At 41.2% G+C, this 14,999-nt stretch overlaps 1 protein-coding gene and 1 pseudogene across 1 annotated transcript; both read left to right on the top strand.

Moving 5' to 3' along the window:
* Nucleotides 1-348: 348 nt before the first annotated feature.
* Nucleotides 349-4,523, top strand: LOC109203482 (uncharacterized; annotated as a pseudogene).
* Nucleotides 4,524-4,612: 89 nt separating this feature from the next.
* LOC106098852 (ADP-ribosyl cyclase/cyclic ADP-ribose hydrolase 1-like) lies at nt 4,613-11,703 on the top strand. The gene is given in 8 exon segments (XM_019362858.2): nt 4,613-4,659; nt 8,845-8,971; nt 9,068-9,206; nt 9,816-9,898; nt 10,710-10,783; nt 11,065-11,151; nt 11,301-11,384; nt 11,486-11,703. Coding segments are annotated over 8 exon segments (699 nt in total). The 3' UTR covers nt 11,544-11,703.
* Nucleotides 11,704-14,999: the final 3,296 nt, after the last annotated feature.

Genomic DNA, 14,999 nt, shown 5'->3' with positions numbered 1-14,999 from the left:
TAAGCACAATATTTTCCATGTTTATTTTTTGTATGCAGAGCAATGAAAGGGTTAAATAGGCTAAATTAAAACCAAGTTTATTGTTGCAAAGTAGTGAGTGCTTATGTGGCATCACAGCGCGCAGGAAACACGCCTGGTGAGACGAAGGAGGAACCAGGCCCGGAGTCACCCCACAGTGCCCGAAGCCTCCAGGTGATGCATGCCCCCGAAGCTCACAGGTCATCAGAACATCATCGGGTGAAGTGGCCTCAAGCTCACAAGGAGAATGAGTGACTTCAGTTCGATGAAGACGTTGATACCATCTTGCAAGCAACTGCCAAAGGACAAGTTGAACAACGCCTAAAGACAATGACCACAATAATAGTAAGCCTAGCTGTAGAGAGGTTTGGACAAGAGGAGAAGCGGACGGCAAAGCCTCTTTACACCTTGAACAACAGAGCCAACAAGATACATCAGCTAAGGCAGGAACTGAAGAGCCTAAGGCAGCAGTTCAAGGTGGCGAGTGAAAAGGAGAGGGGACCCCTTGCAGAATTACGTAGCATAATCCGCAAGAGGTTATTGACCTTGAGGAGAGAGCCAGGAGACTCCTAGCAAATCTTTTTGGGGTCACAAAACACCTGCTAGAAGAGAAGTGCAGTGGGCATCTTGTCTGCCCTAAAAGCGAGGTCCACTACTACCTCAAGGAGACCTACAGTGATGAATGTAGAGAGCAAGATCTTGGTCCGTGTAAAGCCCTGATCAACCCATCGACACCAGAGCAGGAATTTGATGGGGAGGAGCCCAGCTGGAAGGAGATCCAGGAAGTGGTAAAGAGAGCAAGAGCAAGCTCCGCTCCGGGGCCCAGTGGGGTACCTTACAAGGTTTACAAGAACTGTTCGAGGCTACTGACTAGACTCTGGAAAATCCTGAGGGTGATTTGGAGGAGGGGCAAAGTAGCAAACCAGTGGAGACAAGCAGAGGGGGTGTGGATCCCAAAGGAGGAAAGGTCCAAAAACATCGATCAGTTCCGGACCATCTCGTTGCTGAGTGTTGAAGGGAAGGTTCTCTTTAGTGTCGTCGCTAAGCAACTGACAGAAAATCTTTTGAAGAACTCTTACATCGATAACTCAGTCCAGAAAGCAGGGATCCCGAAAGTTCCAGGGTGCCTGGAGCATACAGGCGTGGTCACACAGCTCATTAGGGAACCCAGGGAGAACAGAGGGGACCTGGCAGTACTATGGCTCGACCTCGCAAATGACTACGGATCTATACCCCATAAGCTGGTAGAACAGACACTCAACCGGTACTACATCCCGGAAAAGCTCAGGAACCTTATCCTGGACTACTATGCCAACTTCCACCTGAGAGTCTCTTCCGGAACAACAACTTCTGACTGGCATAAACTTGAAAAGGGGCTCATCACTGGATGCACGATCTCGCCCATCCTTTTCGCTCTTGCCATGAACATGTTGGTTAAATCTGCAGAAGTCCAGTGTAGAGGGCCATTCACGAAGTCTGGAGTCAGAGCTTTCATGGACTACCTGACGGTGACAACTACATTTGTTCCATGGTGCAGGTGGATACTGAAGGGTCTTGAGGAGATGATTTCTTGGGCACGCATGAGGTTCAAACCCACCAAGTCGAGGTCTCTTGTGCTGAAGAAAGGAAACGTTACTGATAAATATTTGTTTTCACTAGGCACCATCAAGATACCATCACTTACTGAGGTGCCCGTGAAGAGTCTAGGTAAGGTATTTAACATGCAGCCTCCATACAAGCGACCAACGAAGACCTCAAGACCTGGCTCGCTGCAGTGGATAAATCTGGCCTTCCTAGCAAGTTTAAGGCCTGGATTTATCAGCATGGAATTCTGCCCTGAATTTTGTGGCCCCTCTTAGTCTACGAAGTTCCCATCTCAACAGTGGAAGGCTTCAAGATGAGGATCAGCAGGTTTCTGCGCAGGTGGTTGGGACTGCCACGAAGCCTGAGCAGCATTGCTCTGTATGGTTATAACAACAAGCTGAAGCTCCCCTTTAGCAGCCTAAGTGAGGAGTTCATGGTGAGTCAGTCCAGGGAGCTGCTCCAATATCAGGAGTTCAGTGACCCCCGGGTCGCACTGGCTGGAATAGAGGTTAGGACGGGGCGGAAGTGGAGAGCTGCTGAGGCTGCAGACATTACAGTATCAAGGCTACAGCAAAGGGTGCTGGTGGGTACAGTGGCCCAGGGGAGAGGTAGCAGGGTAGCAGTAGAACACCTAACTATGACAAGGCATGAGGAAAAGAGAGGCGGTCGCTGATCCTTGAGGAGGTGCGAGCAGGAGTTGAGGAGACGCGAGCCAGCCAAATGGTGCAATTGAGGCAACAGGTGGCTTGGACAAGATGGGAGCAAGCTGTAGAGCGCAAGGTCACATAGAATGAGCTATGGAAAGCTGAACCCCAGCGGATAAAATTCCTGATCCAGGCGGTATATGATGTGCTACCAAGTCCATCGAATCTCTTCACGTGGGGGAAGGTGGAGACACCAGGCTGTCTTCTCTGTCAGAAGAGAGGGCCTCCCTGCTGCTGTGGAGTCGGGGCGGTCTGCTTCTCTCCACCCCAGGGAAGAGGGTAACACTACCTGGGTCTGGGTGCAGTTTCTCCCTCCAGGGGCAAGGGTACTTAGACCTGGGGTATAGAGTACGCTTGGGGAGTGTGATTGTGTGTACAGTGTCTATTTATGTCTGTCTCCACGTAGGGTGAGTGCTGAGCAATTGCATATGAGAGCATGGGGGTGGGAATGGATGTTTGTATCTGTGTGTGCCTGTTTGTCTGTGTCTATATGTCAGGTCGGGTATCAGATGCCACCTCTCTAGGGACATCTCAGACCCTCCAAGGTATGGAGGTGGATCTCCCCCCACCACTCCCCTGCCAGTGGCAGACGCCCTCAGACATCGGTGCATTGGTGGTTCTTGGTGTCCGGGGATGGGCATCCAGGTACGCACCGGCTCACTCCTGGTGGCTGTTTGTCGGGGCCTGGAGCCTAGGGCTCACTCGGGCCCCTTCGGGGGGTGGGGTGCCCTCGGCCTCTCGGCCTGGGGCTGGGTCACTCTGGCACAGCTGGCTGCCAGCGGAGCTCATGGGCACGTCACTGCAACCCCCCCTGGCTTCTGCTCCGCGGCTGCTGAGTGACGCCTCATCTGGGGCTCTCCTCAGCTCTTTCCAGGAGAGTGGCATGGTTGCCCCAGTTGGTCTTCCTTGGTCTCTTGTGCTCTGGGGGCCTCTGGATGTCTGGAGCCTGGATCTCCTCCATACCTGCTTCATGCCCTGGAGGACGGGGCTATGGCTCCCCACACCCTCTAGCAGATCATTACATGAAGGAACCTTTTAAATACAAGCGGGCTCACTCTCACAGGTGTACACACGGGTGCTCACAGACACAAACTACACCCTTTTTGGCTCCTACCTCAAAGCACACTGTGCGTTGTCGATCCTACATGCTGCACATTAATATTCGATATTTAGTATTTACTGTTATATTCACATAGATTATCGCGATGATGTTGTTTATTATATTGCTCTCTTTTTTTGCTTGTTTTCTCTTTTTTCTTTCTCAACAGGTGATCCAGGTGATTGATATATGTATTTTTTGTCTGTTTGTTTTGTTGTTTTGTTGTTTTTTGCCCTTTATCACTGTTCCTCTTCCCCGCTGTTTTTCTTTCCCTACCTCTCTTTCTTTCTCCCTTTTCTTTCCCCCAGTGATGTCTGTCCCGTGTGTAGCAAGTGAAAATAAAACAAAATAAACAATAAAAGCAAAGGTGAATCAAATAGACCAATACGGCAAGGCCGGGATGGTCCATTTGGTAAAGTAAATCCGTTGGGCATCTTTCTTTGCCTTTAGACAATAATTCTGATGGCAAGAGAACCAAACGGGACAGGCGGAAAAAAAAGAAAAGAAGAGAGGAACCCTAGAGCACATTTTAAGCTGCTACGTTAAAGCCCATCGCTGGTGACACGATCGAGTCCTGAAGGCTGTACCAGGGTCCATCTGCAGTGGGATCAGTCACAATAACAGCGTCTGCCCAGTAAAGAATACAGTCACGTTTATAAAAGCTGGGGAGAAGCCAGCAGCACCAGTCCGAAATACCTCGCCTGGCCTGTTGGCAACGGTGCACGATTGGGAGCTGAGAGTTGACCTGGCAAAGCAGTTAAAGCGGTAGCCAAGACAACTCTGAGGCCAGATATAGTTGTTACATCAGTTGTCTCCAAGCAGGTAATCCTTCTGGAGCTTACTGTGCCTTTGGAAGACCGTATGGAGGAGGCTCATGAGAGGAAGAGGGCAAAGTATTCTGAGCTAGTGGAAGAGTGCTGGAGTAATGGCTGGCAAGATGCCAACCCATAGAAGTGGGATGTTGAGGATTCGCGGGTCAATCCCTTTGCAGGGCATACAAAATTCTAGGCATCGTAGGGGCTAACCAGCGAAGAGCTATCAAGTTGGTCACCAATGCAGCAGAAGCAGCGTTGAGGTGGCTATGGATTAAAAGAGGAGAGGCATGGCATGTAGGGTAGCGCTACCTGGACACAAGCTGGGGCTTGATCAACCCTGGCTGGGTCACCTGGGAGAGGGGGTCTGATTGTTGAAAGACCCGAAACCCCCAATGACCCCAGGTTACATCACTGATGATGTGTCCAGGGGCACCAGAGGGTGTATCATCAAGTGCTAATGTGAGTGGACAAAACTGTCTTAGTGTGTGTATGTTTCAGAGCTACTTTGAAAGCATAGCTTTGCAAGCTGTAATTGATTTGACACAGGAACAGGTTGAACTAGAATAAAACTACACTGAGGACAAATTCCTCATCTTTAAAGTATTTACCTCACAGGTAGAAACACAGTGGTTTTGCCAGTGGGCCTTTAGCTTGGAGATTCTTCTTCAGAATCCTCCTGAAACAAGACGGGACTCTCCAAGTATCTATGCATTGGGAGCAGTGTCAGCAAAGTCTCGTGTGATTTTCTTTGAGCATAAATTCAAGTCAACATGAAAGTGAAATTCATTAAGTAAATCCAAAAACATTCAATTAAATAATTAGAAAATAATTGAATTTTCTCTCATTGAGTTTATTTACTATTATTAAATAGTTTCAATCAAAGATTGAACTTTTTGGAAGACAGAGCAATTCATAAAAAGATCATCATACCAGCGGTCAAATATGGTGATTATAGTGTGATGCTCCAGAGCTCCTTTGCTGCTTTGGGACTTGGACAACTTGACATAACTGATTGAACCATGACTTCTTCTCTTCTGGTCATCACCATTCAAGGTGCTGGTTTGCACATTATTCAATTGTTATTTTGGGGAATTTTTTTCTGATATTAAAATTTGTGTGAAGATCTGAAACGTAAGTATGACAAATATGCAAATCAGGAAGGGGGCAATAATTGTTTCCACTGTGCTATGTTTAAGATGGGCAATGTTGCACAAAAGAGAAGAACTGTTTCTACAAAACGGTAAAGATGCTTATCAAAGCTGACTGCCTGATCAAAAGCAACATTTCTGACAGTTAATAAAACTGAAAGTGAAATTGCGCAGGCACAGATAAGAAGGACAGATACTTGGCTGTCATCCACTTCTTTATAACAATGCAGTCATAAAGGGCAGCTATATTCTGGGGTTTGAATGACATTTGCAACTGGATATCATTGGCATAAATAAAGTAGTATGAGATGGCTTCAAAGTTATTGAAGATGTGTCCAAGTGAAAGCATAGACAAGGCAAATAAGATGCGCCTGAGGACCTAACCTTTGGGCACACCACAAGATAAAGTGACAGAAGATGACACAAACTGAAAAGCAGATTCCCACCCAAGTTTTTAGTCTCTCAATCAGGAGACCATGATCAGCTGTGTCAAAGGCAGCAAAAGATCGAACATATTCAACTGTTAAATGTTAGGACGACATACTGAAACTTGAAACCCACAGTTACACATCATTTATGACTGCACTAGAGCTCAGTGACCGGACTATGTTGTCATGCAGTTGTATAATGGCAACACAGTTGAAATAGACAGGATAACTATTTTTCAGAGCCCAAAGGTTGTCTTTAAGTTTGGCAAATAACTGATATGATTTTTATTGCTTAGTGAAATTGTTATCCTTTAAAGCTTGTAAATAGCAACCTATCAGAAAGTTGCAGTGGGCCTGAGAGGTCAAAGGTCACTGCAACTTAATAGTGTTGATCCTTAAAAAAAGTCAAAGCGCTTCACAATTTATTTATTTTTTTGTGTCGTTTTATTTTTTATTTGACAGAGAGTCATGTAGTCAAGGATCCATTGTAGACCTGATCCAAATCCTCCAATCCAGAGGCTTTCACTGGACCTGTACAGACAATGACCAGTGTTGATGTTCAGTGTTTGGAAGTTTCATGACATCAAAGTTAATTATGAATCTGGAATAGTGGTCTTAGACCAAAGCATCATATCATGTGACAGTTGTTGGTTAACCCTATGTGGTATAAGTCATCAAATGTGCTTTATTGCTACTTTTTTTTTTACACAGAGGTTATAGTGTCACTTTCAAAGTAAATCCAAAAAAAGGAATAATGAATACTGGAAACACTGTCATCCTTAGAACTGATTAATCTACTTTAGTCTACTACCTTTAATGTTGCAAACAGACTCATCTGTCAGTATTGCTGTGACTTCATTAGAAACGTTCGTCTATTTGTAGAATTAAAACCTGCGAGTTAATCAGTGTGCTCCAGTCCCCTCTGCCCCCTGAACTGCACTGATCCCATTTAATTAGCAGGGTTAGTGTGCTTTCTGAAAACAAAATTTCCTGTTTCACTGTCAGGGTTGTGTTAATTTAACTGAAAAGTGAAAACTAGCGCTCTGTCTTAAAACAAGACAGATATTCACGGCATAGAAAAAAAAGTATATTTGATTTAACTGGGTTCAGCCTCTTTTTTGACACAGGGTGCCTCAGCATTGTAATCTCTGAAACACCATTCTGGGCATCTATCTTTAAGGGCTCACAAAGAAAATATAAAAGGCTATGAATTCTTCCCCCACAAACATTTCTAGAGATTACACAGAGTGATCTGAAAAACAGAAACTATTCAGAGAGCGGTAGTTCTCTGGTAAACAACATGAAAGTGTGAATCCATCCTGTCTTGTGTCAACAGTTCAGGCTGCTGATGGTGTTGCTGTAATGATGTGAGGGATATTTTTGACAACTTTGTACCAAAACTGTACAACTTAGTACTGACCCTCACTAAACCCCATATGTAAAGGGATGGGCAGCTCAAATAATATAAACTGGCTCCTTGAACATTACAGTGAGTTCGCTGCACTCAAATGGTCTCCACAGTCACCAGAGCTCAGTCTAAAAGAGCATCTGTGGGATGTGGTGAAAAAGAAAATTCAAATCATGGAAGTTGCAGCAACTGTGAGATGCTGTCATCACGATCTCAGAGGAATGTTTCCAGCATCTTGTTGAAAGTATGTCATGAAGAATGAAGGCAGTTCTGAATGCAAACAGAGTCTGGTGCTGGGTTGGACACTAATAATGTTGATTAATTTGTCACAACAGGTTGAAAATTTAGTAGAAATAAAATAAGTTGAGTATATTTCTGATAAGATTAACTGTTTTACTGTTTTTTATGACATGCATTTATGAGCACTTGGTACGTGTCCTTTGCTCTTTTACCTCCTTTATGGTTGTACCAGACTTCTGATTGGAGAGAGCTTGAATAGTTTGTGTGCGCGGTCATTCTGCGTCTCCATAAATAGACGTCCGAGCTCGCGCGATAGTGAAAGTAAACAACATTTTGTTGGCCATACTTCTCCAGAAGTCTACATTTTTATGACTTTTTACACATTTTAAATGGTGTTGTGGAAGAAAGTACTCATTGGGGGTGGCATCACTGCTCTTATTACTTTAATCCTCGCCTTGTCATTGGGACTGACTCTCGGTCAGACGAAAATTAAATCTACATTTTTCTCTAGGTGTGAGAAGTTTAAAGAGTAAGTGATGATATTTCAACACTTTTTTTATTTACATTTTTTATTATGTCTGTAAAGAGAAAGGCAGCTTCAGCCTGATGATAAGCACACACACATGCATGCACATATGATACAATACACATTATCAATACATTAATATCTATTAAAAATATTCAAATAGTTAAGGATTACTCAATGAATGTGTACATGTGCACTTGCATGTTTGAGCAGTCTTGACAAATGCAGGATTGACTGCATTTGAACTCATCAAGTGGCAAGGCTGCTCTGCTTAACAGCAGGATCGGTATTATAGTCAGTGATTGATCTGCTGATGTTCTGTATCCAGTCAGCTGGTTGGCACGATGTTAATATCTAATAGTAATGTATACCACTGCACATACAGTACATAGACATAATGATAATGTGTCTTGAGTAAATGAGATGTAAACTGCAGGTTATCCGTCAGGTGTTTTTGCCTGTTTCCTTTTTTGATATTTGAATTTTGCTTGTTACACAATATGATATCTGCAAGTGCACATTCAGCGTCCACGGTCTAACCCCATGGCAATTATCCTGCCATGAACTTCTTTCAATAATATTTTTAATCATCTGGTTTTGCTGACAGCAGGTTTTTGTTTTTTTGTTTTGTTTTGGATTTTTTAAGAACAAATATATCCGAGTTATGTAAATGCATTGCACTTTTTAATTTAATTTATTTATTTAGGACAGTGCATGTTAATGAACATAAATGTAAAAAAATTACATGAATGTAAACATACCAGATTATAGCCCAAAGGCTAATTTCCATCTCCATCTCCATCCATTTAGCATATTTAGCATTTCTTTAAATATAAACACACTTAAACATTAACAAACTTTATTTATTTTTCAGACAGGACTGTCAAAATTTATGGGATCTCTTTGAGAAGGCTTAGGTGAACAAGGATCCATGTAACGTTCCAATGGAAGCTTATGATCCCCTGATTGCTGCAGCCCCCTTCAAACCAGACTGTAACAAAGTAATAATCAATGATTACACCATCTCAATCATCCCATCTGCCACAATCATGCATGATCTGTTTAACAGTGCATAGATATCTGTGTTTGTGGGTTAGGTGATGTTCTGGAGCGACATGAAGGATTTGGTCCATGATTTAACTGAGAAGAGAAAGGACTGTTTTTTCACTTTGGAGGACACTCTGTTGGGATCTGTCCTGGATGGTCTGATGTGGTGTGGAAAAGAAGGCAAAAACGGTAACACTCTCAAAGCAGTAGATAAGAAACATTTATTATTTGAACAGTTCACAAACTACACACAAGCTAAAGAGCACCGACAGTTGTTTATATAAATCATGCTGGAGCACTAGGCTGTCCCTTAAGAATGATAAAGAAACCTTCTAACGTTAAACACTATCAGGCTACAGAAAACAGAAACATAGAATTCTACAAGCCTTTCTATGTCAGCAGAGCATCTTTCTAGCTTCCTCTTTTAAAAAGAATAATTCAAACCACAGTAGAACAGACATATCAAGATTCATTAATAGCACTTTTTTCAAAAAATAAACTTTTTGTAATAGTTTAATGTTTTGAGAAACACATGTTTTCATTCTCCCTGAGAGTTATACTTGCCATTATATCTGTACACTGAATATTAAAGCAGAAACATTAGGAAACAGCTCACGAGATAGGGCACAGATACTGTTGGAAGATGCATGACTATTTCACAGTGATATATAATAATAAATGAATCAATCAATAGTAATATGTATGTCTTATGTAATGTTGTGAGATTACTTTTTTTTCTTTTTAGTTGTGATTTATTTGAAGAGCTAATCCAAGAAAATATGCATGTTGTTGTCACAGGTACTTTCTCTAGTGGGTGCCCCGAATGGTCAGAGTGTGAAAACAACCCTGTTCGTTCATTTTGGAGAAGTGCCTCTGCTGCTGTAAGTTTTCAACATGAATTTGCTCTCTTTTCTTTCTCTCTTTTAAACAGTATACTCCTGAGGTCGTGCATTGGTTAAAATAGCACATAAGTGCACTGCAGAGTGCAGCAAATCCCTCCTGAGTATAAGTGATGGTGAAAGAGAAAAGAAATGTTCACGCTGTCTTGTTGTCTGTCAATGAGTCTTTGTGTCGGTCTCCATGGAGCGCTCTCCTGAGTGAGCAGCAGCCCACACATTCAAAGGAGCCCTGAGACCAATAGCTATGCATTTCAATAGTTAAAGGGAATATCCCCCCTAAAACAGATTCAGCTCCCTGGTAGACATGCTCCACTGTGTATAATAAACTTGAATTTATAAATTGAATGCATTTGAGTGCAAATGCAAGGCCTACATAGCTTTAAATAAAGTAGCTTTTGACTTTGGCATTAATTTAGAGAGCACATACCATAAAGCAAGGAAGAGATAAAGCTGAGTGCAAGAATATATTAAATGTTTTTATGAATGAAATGCTGTTTTTGCCTACTAAACAGTGAACTCTCCCAAGACAATCGAGGACTTTTATTGTTATGCTTGGAATTTGTTATGTTTTTCTCATCAATCTACCATTTCCTTATGTGCATGATAATCTTAGCAAATCTCTAGAATTGTTGTTGGAATGATTTTGTTGTTTCTTAAAGAGTGTATTGACCAGTAAAGACTGGGTAAACTCAAAGGTGAACTATAAGAAAAACTGGAAGAAAGTTTTTTGTTTTTAGTTTTTTCTTACAAGACGAGTGAGTGTTTCTTCAAAAACCCCTCTGTGTGTTCATAGTATGCAGATGCTGCCTGTGGTGATGTCACGGCAATGCTAAGCGGGTCCACCACCACACCATTTGATCCTACAAGGTAGGACTGCTTCTGCTTCTCTAACAGTTTTATGACTTTTAGTAGAAAAGTTAAGAAATCTCTGATAGCAAATGATAGCACAGTGATTGTGTCTTATTGCTGTTTTATCGCCGTCTTGATGCTTTGCTGCTTTGAAGATGGCAACTAGCAGGAAGCGGTCACAGACCTGATCCTAATCTTCAGAGCAATCATTTTAAAAGCAACGAGACTGCAAGATTATTGTAGACAGCCACAATTGTGGTCTGGTTATGGTTTAATTTTTTTTTTTTTCCTCTTTTCAGTATTTTTGCAAGCATTGAGGTGATGAGGCTTAAAGCCCCTGGGGTCAGTAGCCTGAATGTTGTTATGGCCTTGAAGAAGAACACCAAGTAGATTTCCTCTTTTTACACAAATCTGTCATCACATGTTGTCCTTTATTTGTTTGATTTAAATCAGTGAAGCCAATCGGTGCATGAATGTTTTAAAACTGATCCTACGTTCACTGCTTCTGTTCCATTTAGGTTTCTAACATCTTCAGATCAGACTGTACAAATGCATCCTTGAAGAATTTACAGAATCAGTTAGATCCAAACATAACATACACCTGCAAAGACGTGGCTGAGTAAGTACATGTGTGTTACAGAGGAGCTGTCGACCTGTTTGTACCTGTCCTCACAAAGCACAACTGATCTCTTTTTATTATCTTGTAATGCTTTCAAACAGACATCGGGTTGAGCAATGCGGGTCCCAACCAGAGATAACGTGTGGAGCCTGCTGGTGAAGACGTGTGATTAGATCAGACACAACACAGTACCACTGAGTATTTTTGTACATGTGAAATATATTTGTCTAATGAACGTCTCTAACACAGCTGCTATCTCCTGGTTGGCAGAATATGTATTATTGTCAAAATAAATGTTAACATACGAGATTGTAAACTTTATTGGACTCCAAAGTGTAATACTGACTGTTGTGTAATCACACCCTAATCCAGCACCATGTGCACCATGTCTTTGTTGTTTTCTAGTCATTTTAAAGACTTTAAATTCCTGTCCAGCAGGAATAATTTAAAAATGGATGCCGTACTGTGCAAAAGTCTTGAGATTCTTTTATTTATTTCTTGCTTCCAAGAAGGCAGGATTTCTTGTTATTTCAGATCTTCAGCAATAATTCTCCGGGCTTTTTTTGAAGGCCTGTCAGTTTTTCTTTGGACGCTCTTTGGAGTGACTTACTAACAGTGATCCTTCAGCATAAAAAAGGCAGCTGAAGTCAGGGAATGAACCAGTGTAGACACAACACTGACAATTCGCAAAGAACCAAATATAAATTGGATCTTTAGGCACTTTGTTACTAACAGACTTTCTCATAAATGCATCATTTGTTCCAGTTTATTTAGAAAAATCTAAAAAATTGTTTGGCAGATTAAGAAAAAGCTGGATGGAAAATCAGTGGCAATGGGTGTTAATGAAGGAAGAATCCAAATCAGAGATTGGCAGTAAGGTGTTACAAGTTAGGCGCTACAGTAAACCAGGGGTGTCCAACTCCAGGCCTCAAGGGCCGGTGTCCTGAAGGTTTTAGATGTGATCCAACAAAGCTGATTAAAAATGCCTAAATTACCTCCTCAACATGTCTTGAAGTTCTCCAGAACTAATCATTTGATTCAGGTGTGTTCACCTAGGTTGATATCCAAAACGTGCAGGACACCGGCCTTTGAGGCCTGGAATTGGACGCCCCTGCTGCAAACTCTAATCAATTACCTTTTTCAACTAAGTAAGTAAGGGATTACTATTGCCAAAAAAGTAATTAGATTACTGTTACTTTCTTATAAGCACACTGCTTTACTGCATTATTAAACCGTGATTTTGTTTGTGAGAGTGTCTCGTTACAACGACGTTCGAGCGTGATAGCAACAGACACGTGTGTAGATCAACAATAGATATTATGGAGTGCGGGAGAGAGTACAACCATGTAGCATTTAAAGCTTGGAAGTACTGACATTACTTTGAGTTTGATTCTGTAAAAAGTGACAAAACCATTAGCGTCTGCTGTAGACTCTGCATGGAAAGAAAACTTCTTTCCACAGCAAAAAATTTAACTGCAAATCTGAGCAAGCACCAAGCACGCTGCCACAGGAATGTGAAATTCACAGAAAAACCCCCGGATCCTTCCACTGACATGATCGCTGCAGCACCGGACATACCCCCCACTCCTGCTACACAGGTGACAATATATTTAAGAGCGACAGGACTCAGTGCTGCTGAGTCTTTGATTTTATTGATGGATTTTTTTGCTTAATGCCATGTGCATAAAATTAAAATATTAAAACTAATAAAACAATTTTTAAAAGTGACTTTTTCATTTGATTCAATTTTATAAGATGGATTATGCAGAAAAAATAGAATTGGGCTGAAAGGTTTATTGCTTTATAACCTATTCAGGTTGTGTGTCATGTTTTTAAAAAGTTACTTAGTTAAAAGTAACTAATTACTTTTGAAAATAAGTAATCAGTGAAGTAACTGGATTACTTTGTTGGAGAAGTAATTTGTAACTAATTACTTTTTTCAATTAACTCGACCAACACTGCTGCTAATGCAGTAAAAGCATACCAAGATATAAAAACACACAGTGGAACACTATCAGGCATGGATTGGTCTCCCCAGAGCCCAAAACCTCAACATTAGTAAAGCAGTGTAGGAATCATTTTGACAGAGAACAGAACAATAATCAGCCAACATCCAAAGAAGAGCTTTGAATGTCCTTGAAGAAGCCTTGAAAACACTTCCTGAAGACTATTGTCATGGTACTGGGTCGTGCGACCCAGTATTCTGAGCTTCTTGATGTTTTTGTTATTCTTTTGAGTCTAGTTTCATTTCAGTTTATCTAGTTACATACTGTCATGCCTAGGTTACAGTTTTAGTTCATTATTTATCAAGCTCCCCATTTGTCTCATCCCTGTGTGAAGTCTTCTGTGTCAGCTTGTCATGTTAAGTCTTCGTGTGTTTATCTGTCATGTTTCATGTCCAAGTTTTCACAATTTTCACTTGTTCCATTGGCAGATTTTTTCACTTATTTCAAGCTAAAATATCTTGTATTAAGTAAAAAAAATCTGCCAATGAAACAAGTGAAAATTGTCTAGTTTTTTTCTAGTTTTAAGATTTACTGTCTTGAAACAAGTTCCTTTAGCTTACTGAAATGTTGCTCTTTAGCTGATTTTGTCTTATTTTAAGTGTAATGAGATAATTTTGACTAGAAATAAGACAAATACTCTTGGTAAGATTTTGAGTTTTTGCAGTGTAGCACTTTAGGAGCACACCTTCCACTTTATTAAAAGCACCTTATCAAACACTTTATTTAGCATAGCACTTTAAGCATGGACTTGCATAGAAGAACGTTTGCACACAAGAAGTTTAATTATTTATTGAATATTTATTGGGGATTTTAAAATCAGTTGGTAGCCTTGTTTCAGGTCCTGCACAGCTGTTCCTCATCAAGGAATGTGGTGTTGTCTGTGAAAAGGAATGGTGATTGAGAGAAAATAAGGTTTACCAGTAAGGGGAACTAATGCAAATGTGTGTGTGAAAAATCTAGAATTATAGGGGGTGCAAAGAAGTGATTGTAAGATGTGATTACTCACCTTCTTTCCTGTGTTGTCTCCAAGGTGTTTGGGCAAATGTTTCCCCAGGGGTCCAGATATAATATTGGGTTTGGTGTAACATTGAATTATAAAATATTTATTAACATGAATATGTGAAATATATTTATTTATTCAAGTTGATGTATTGTATACTGTGGTGGAAGGTTGGGATTTAAGAATTTACCTGAGAGTGGAATAATAGTTTAGTCTATGACAGCTGAAAGTATTTAAGCCTGCCAGTTGTCATTAGAGATTGTTGAATGCGCTGTGAAGAAGCTGGATGAGTAAATTGTTTGTAAGGAAAGGTGTATGGCAAATAAATACTTTTTGTTCCACTGCACTTGCCTTGGTCCATCTCACTGTGATCCCAGCCGCTAAGGGCCACCCTGTTACAGATAGGAAGGACACATATTTGGCTGCCATCCAGTTCTTTACCAAATTATTGCAGTCATAAAGGGCAGCTACATTCTGGGGTTTGAATGACAAGTACACCTTTTTTAGTAAAAGAAACTGAAAACCAGATTCCTACCCACATTTTCAGTCTCTCAATCAGGAGACCTTGACCATCTGTGTCAAAGGCAGCAAAAAGATCCAACAATACAA

The sequence above is a fragment of the Oreochromis niloticus genome, linkage group LG9, assembly GCF_001858045.2.
Source record: "Oreochromis niloticus isolate F11D_XX linkage group LG9, O_niloticus_UMD_NMBU, whole genome shotgun sequence".
Taxonomy (NCBI): domain Eukaryota; kingdom Metazoa; phylum Chordata; class Actinopteri; order Cichliformes; family Cichlidae; genus Oreochromis; species Oreochromis niloticus.
This window is presented reverse-complemented; position numbering and strand designations above follow the sequence as displayed.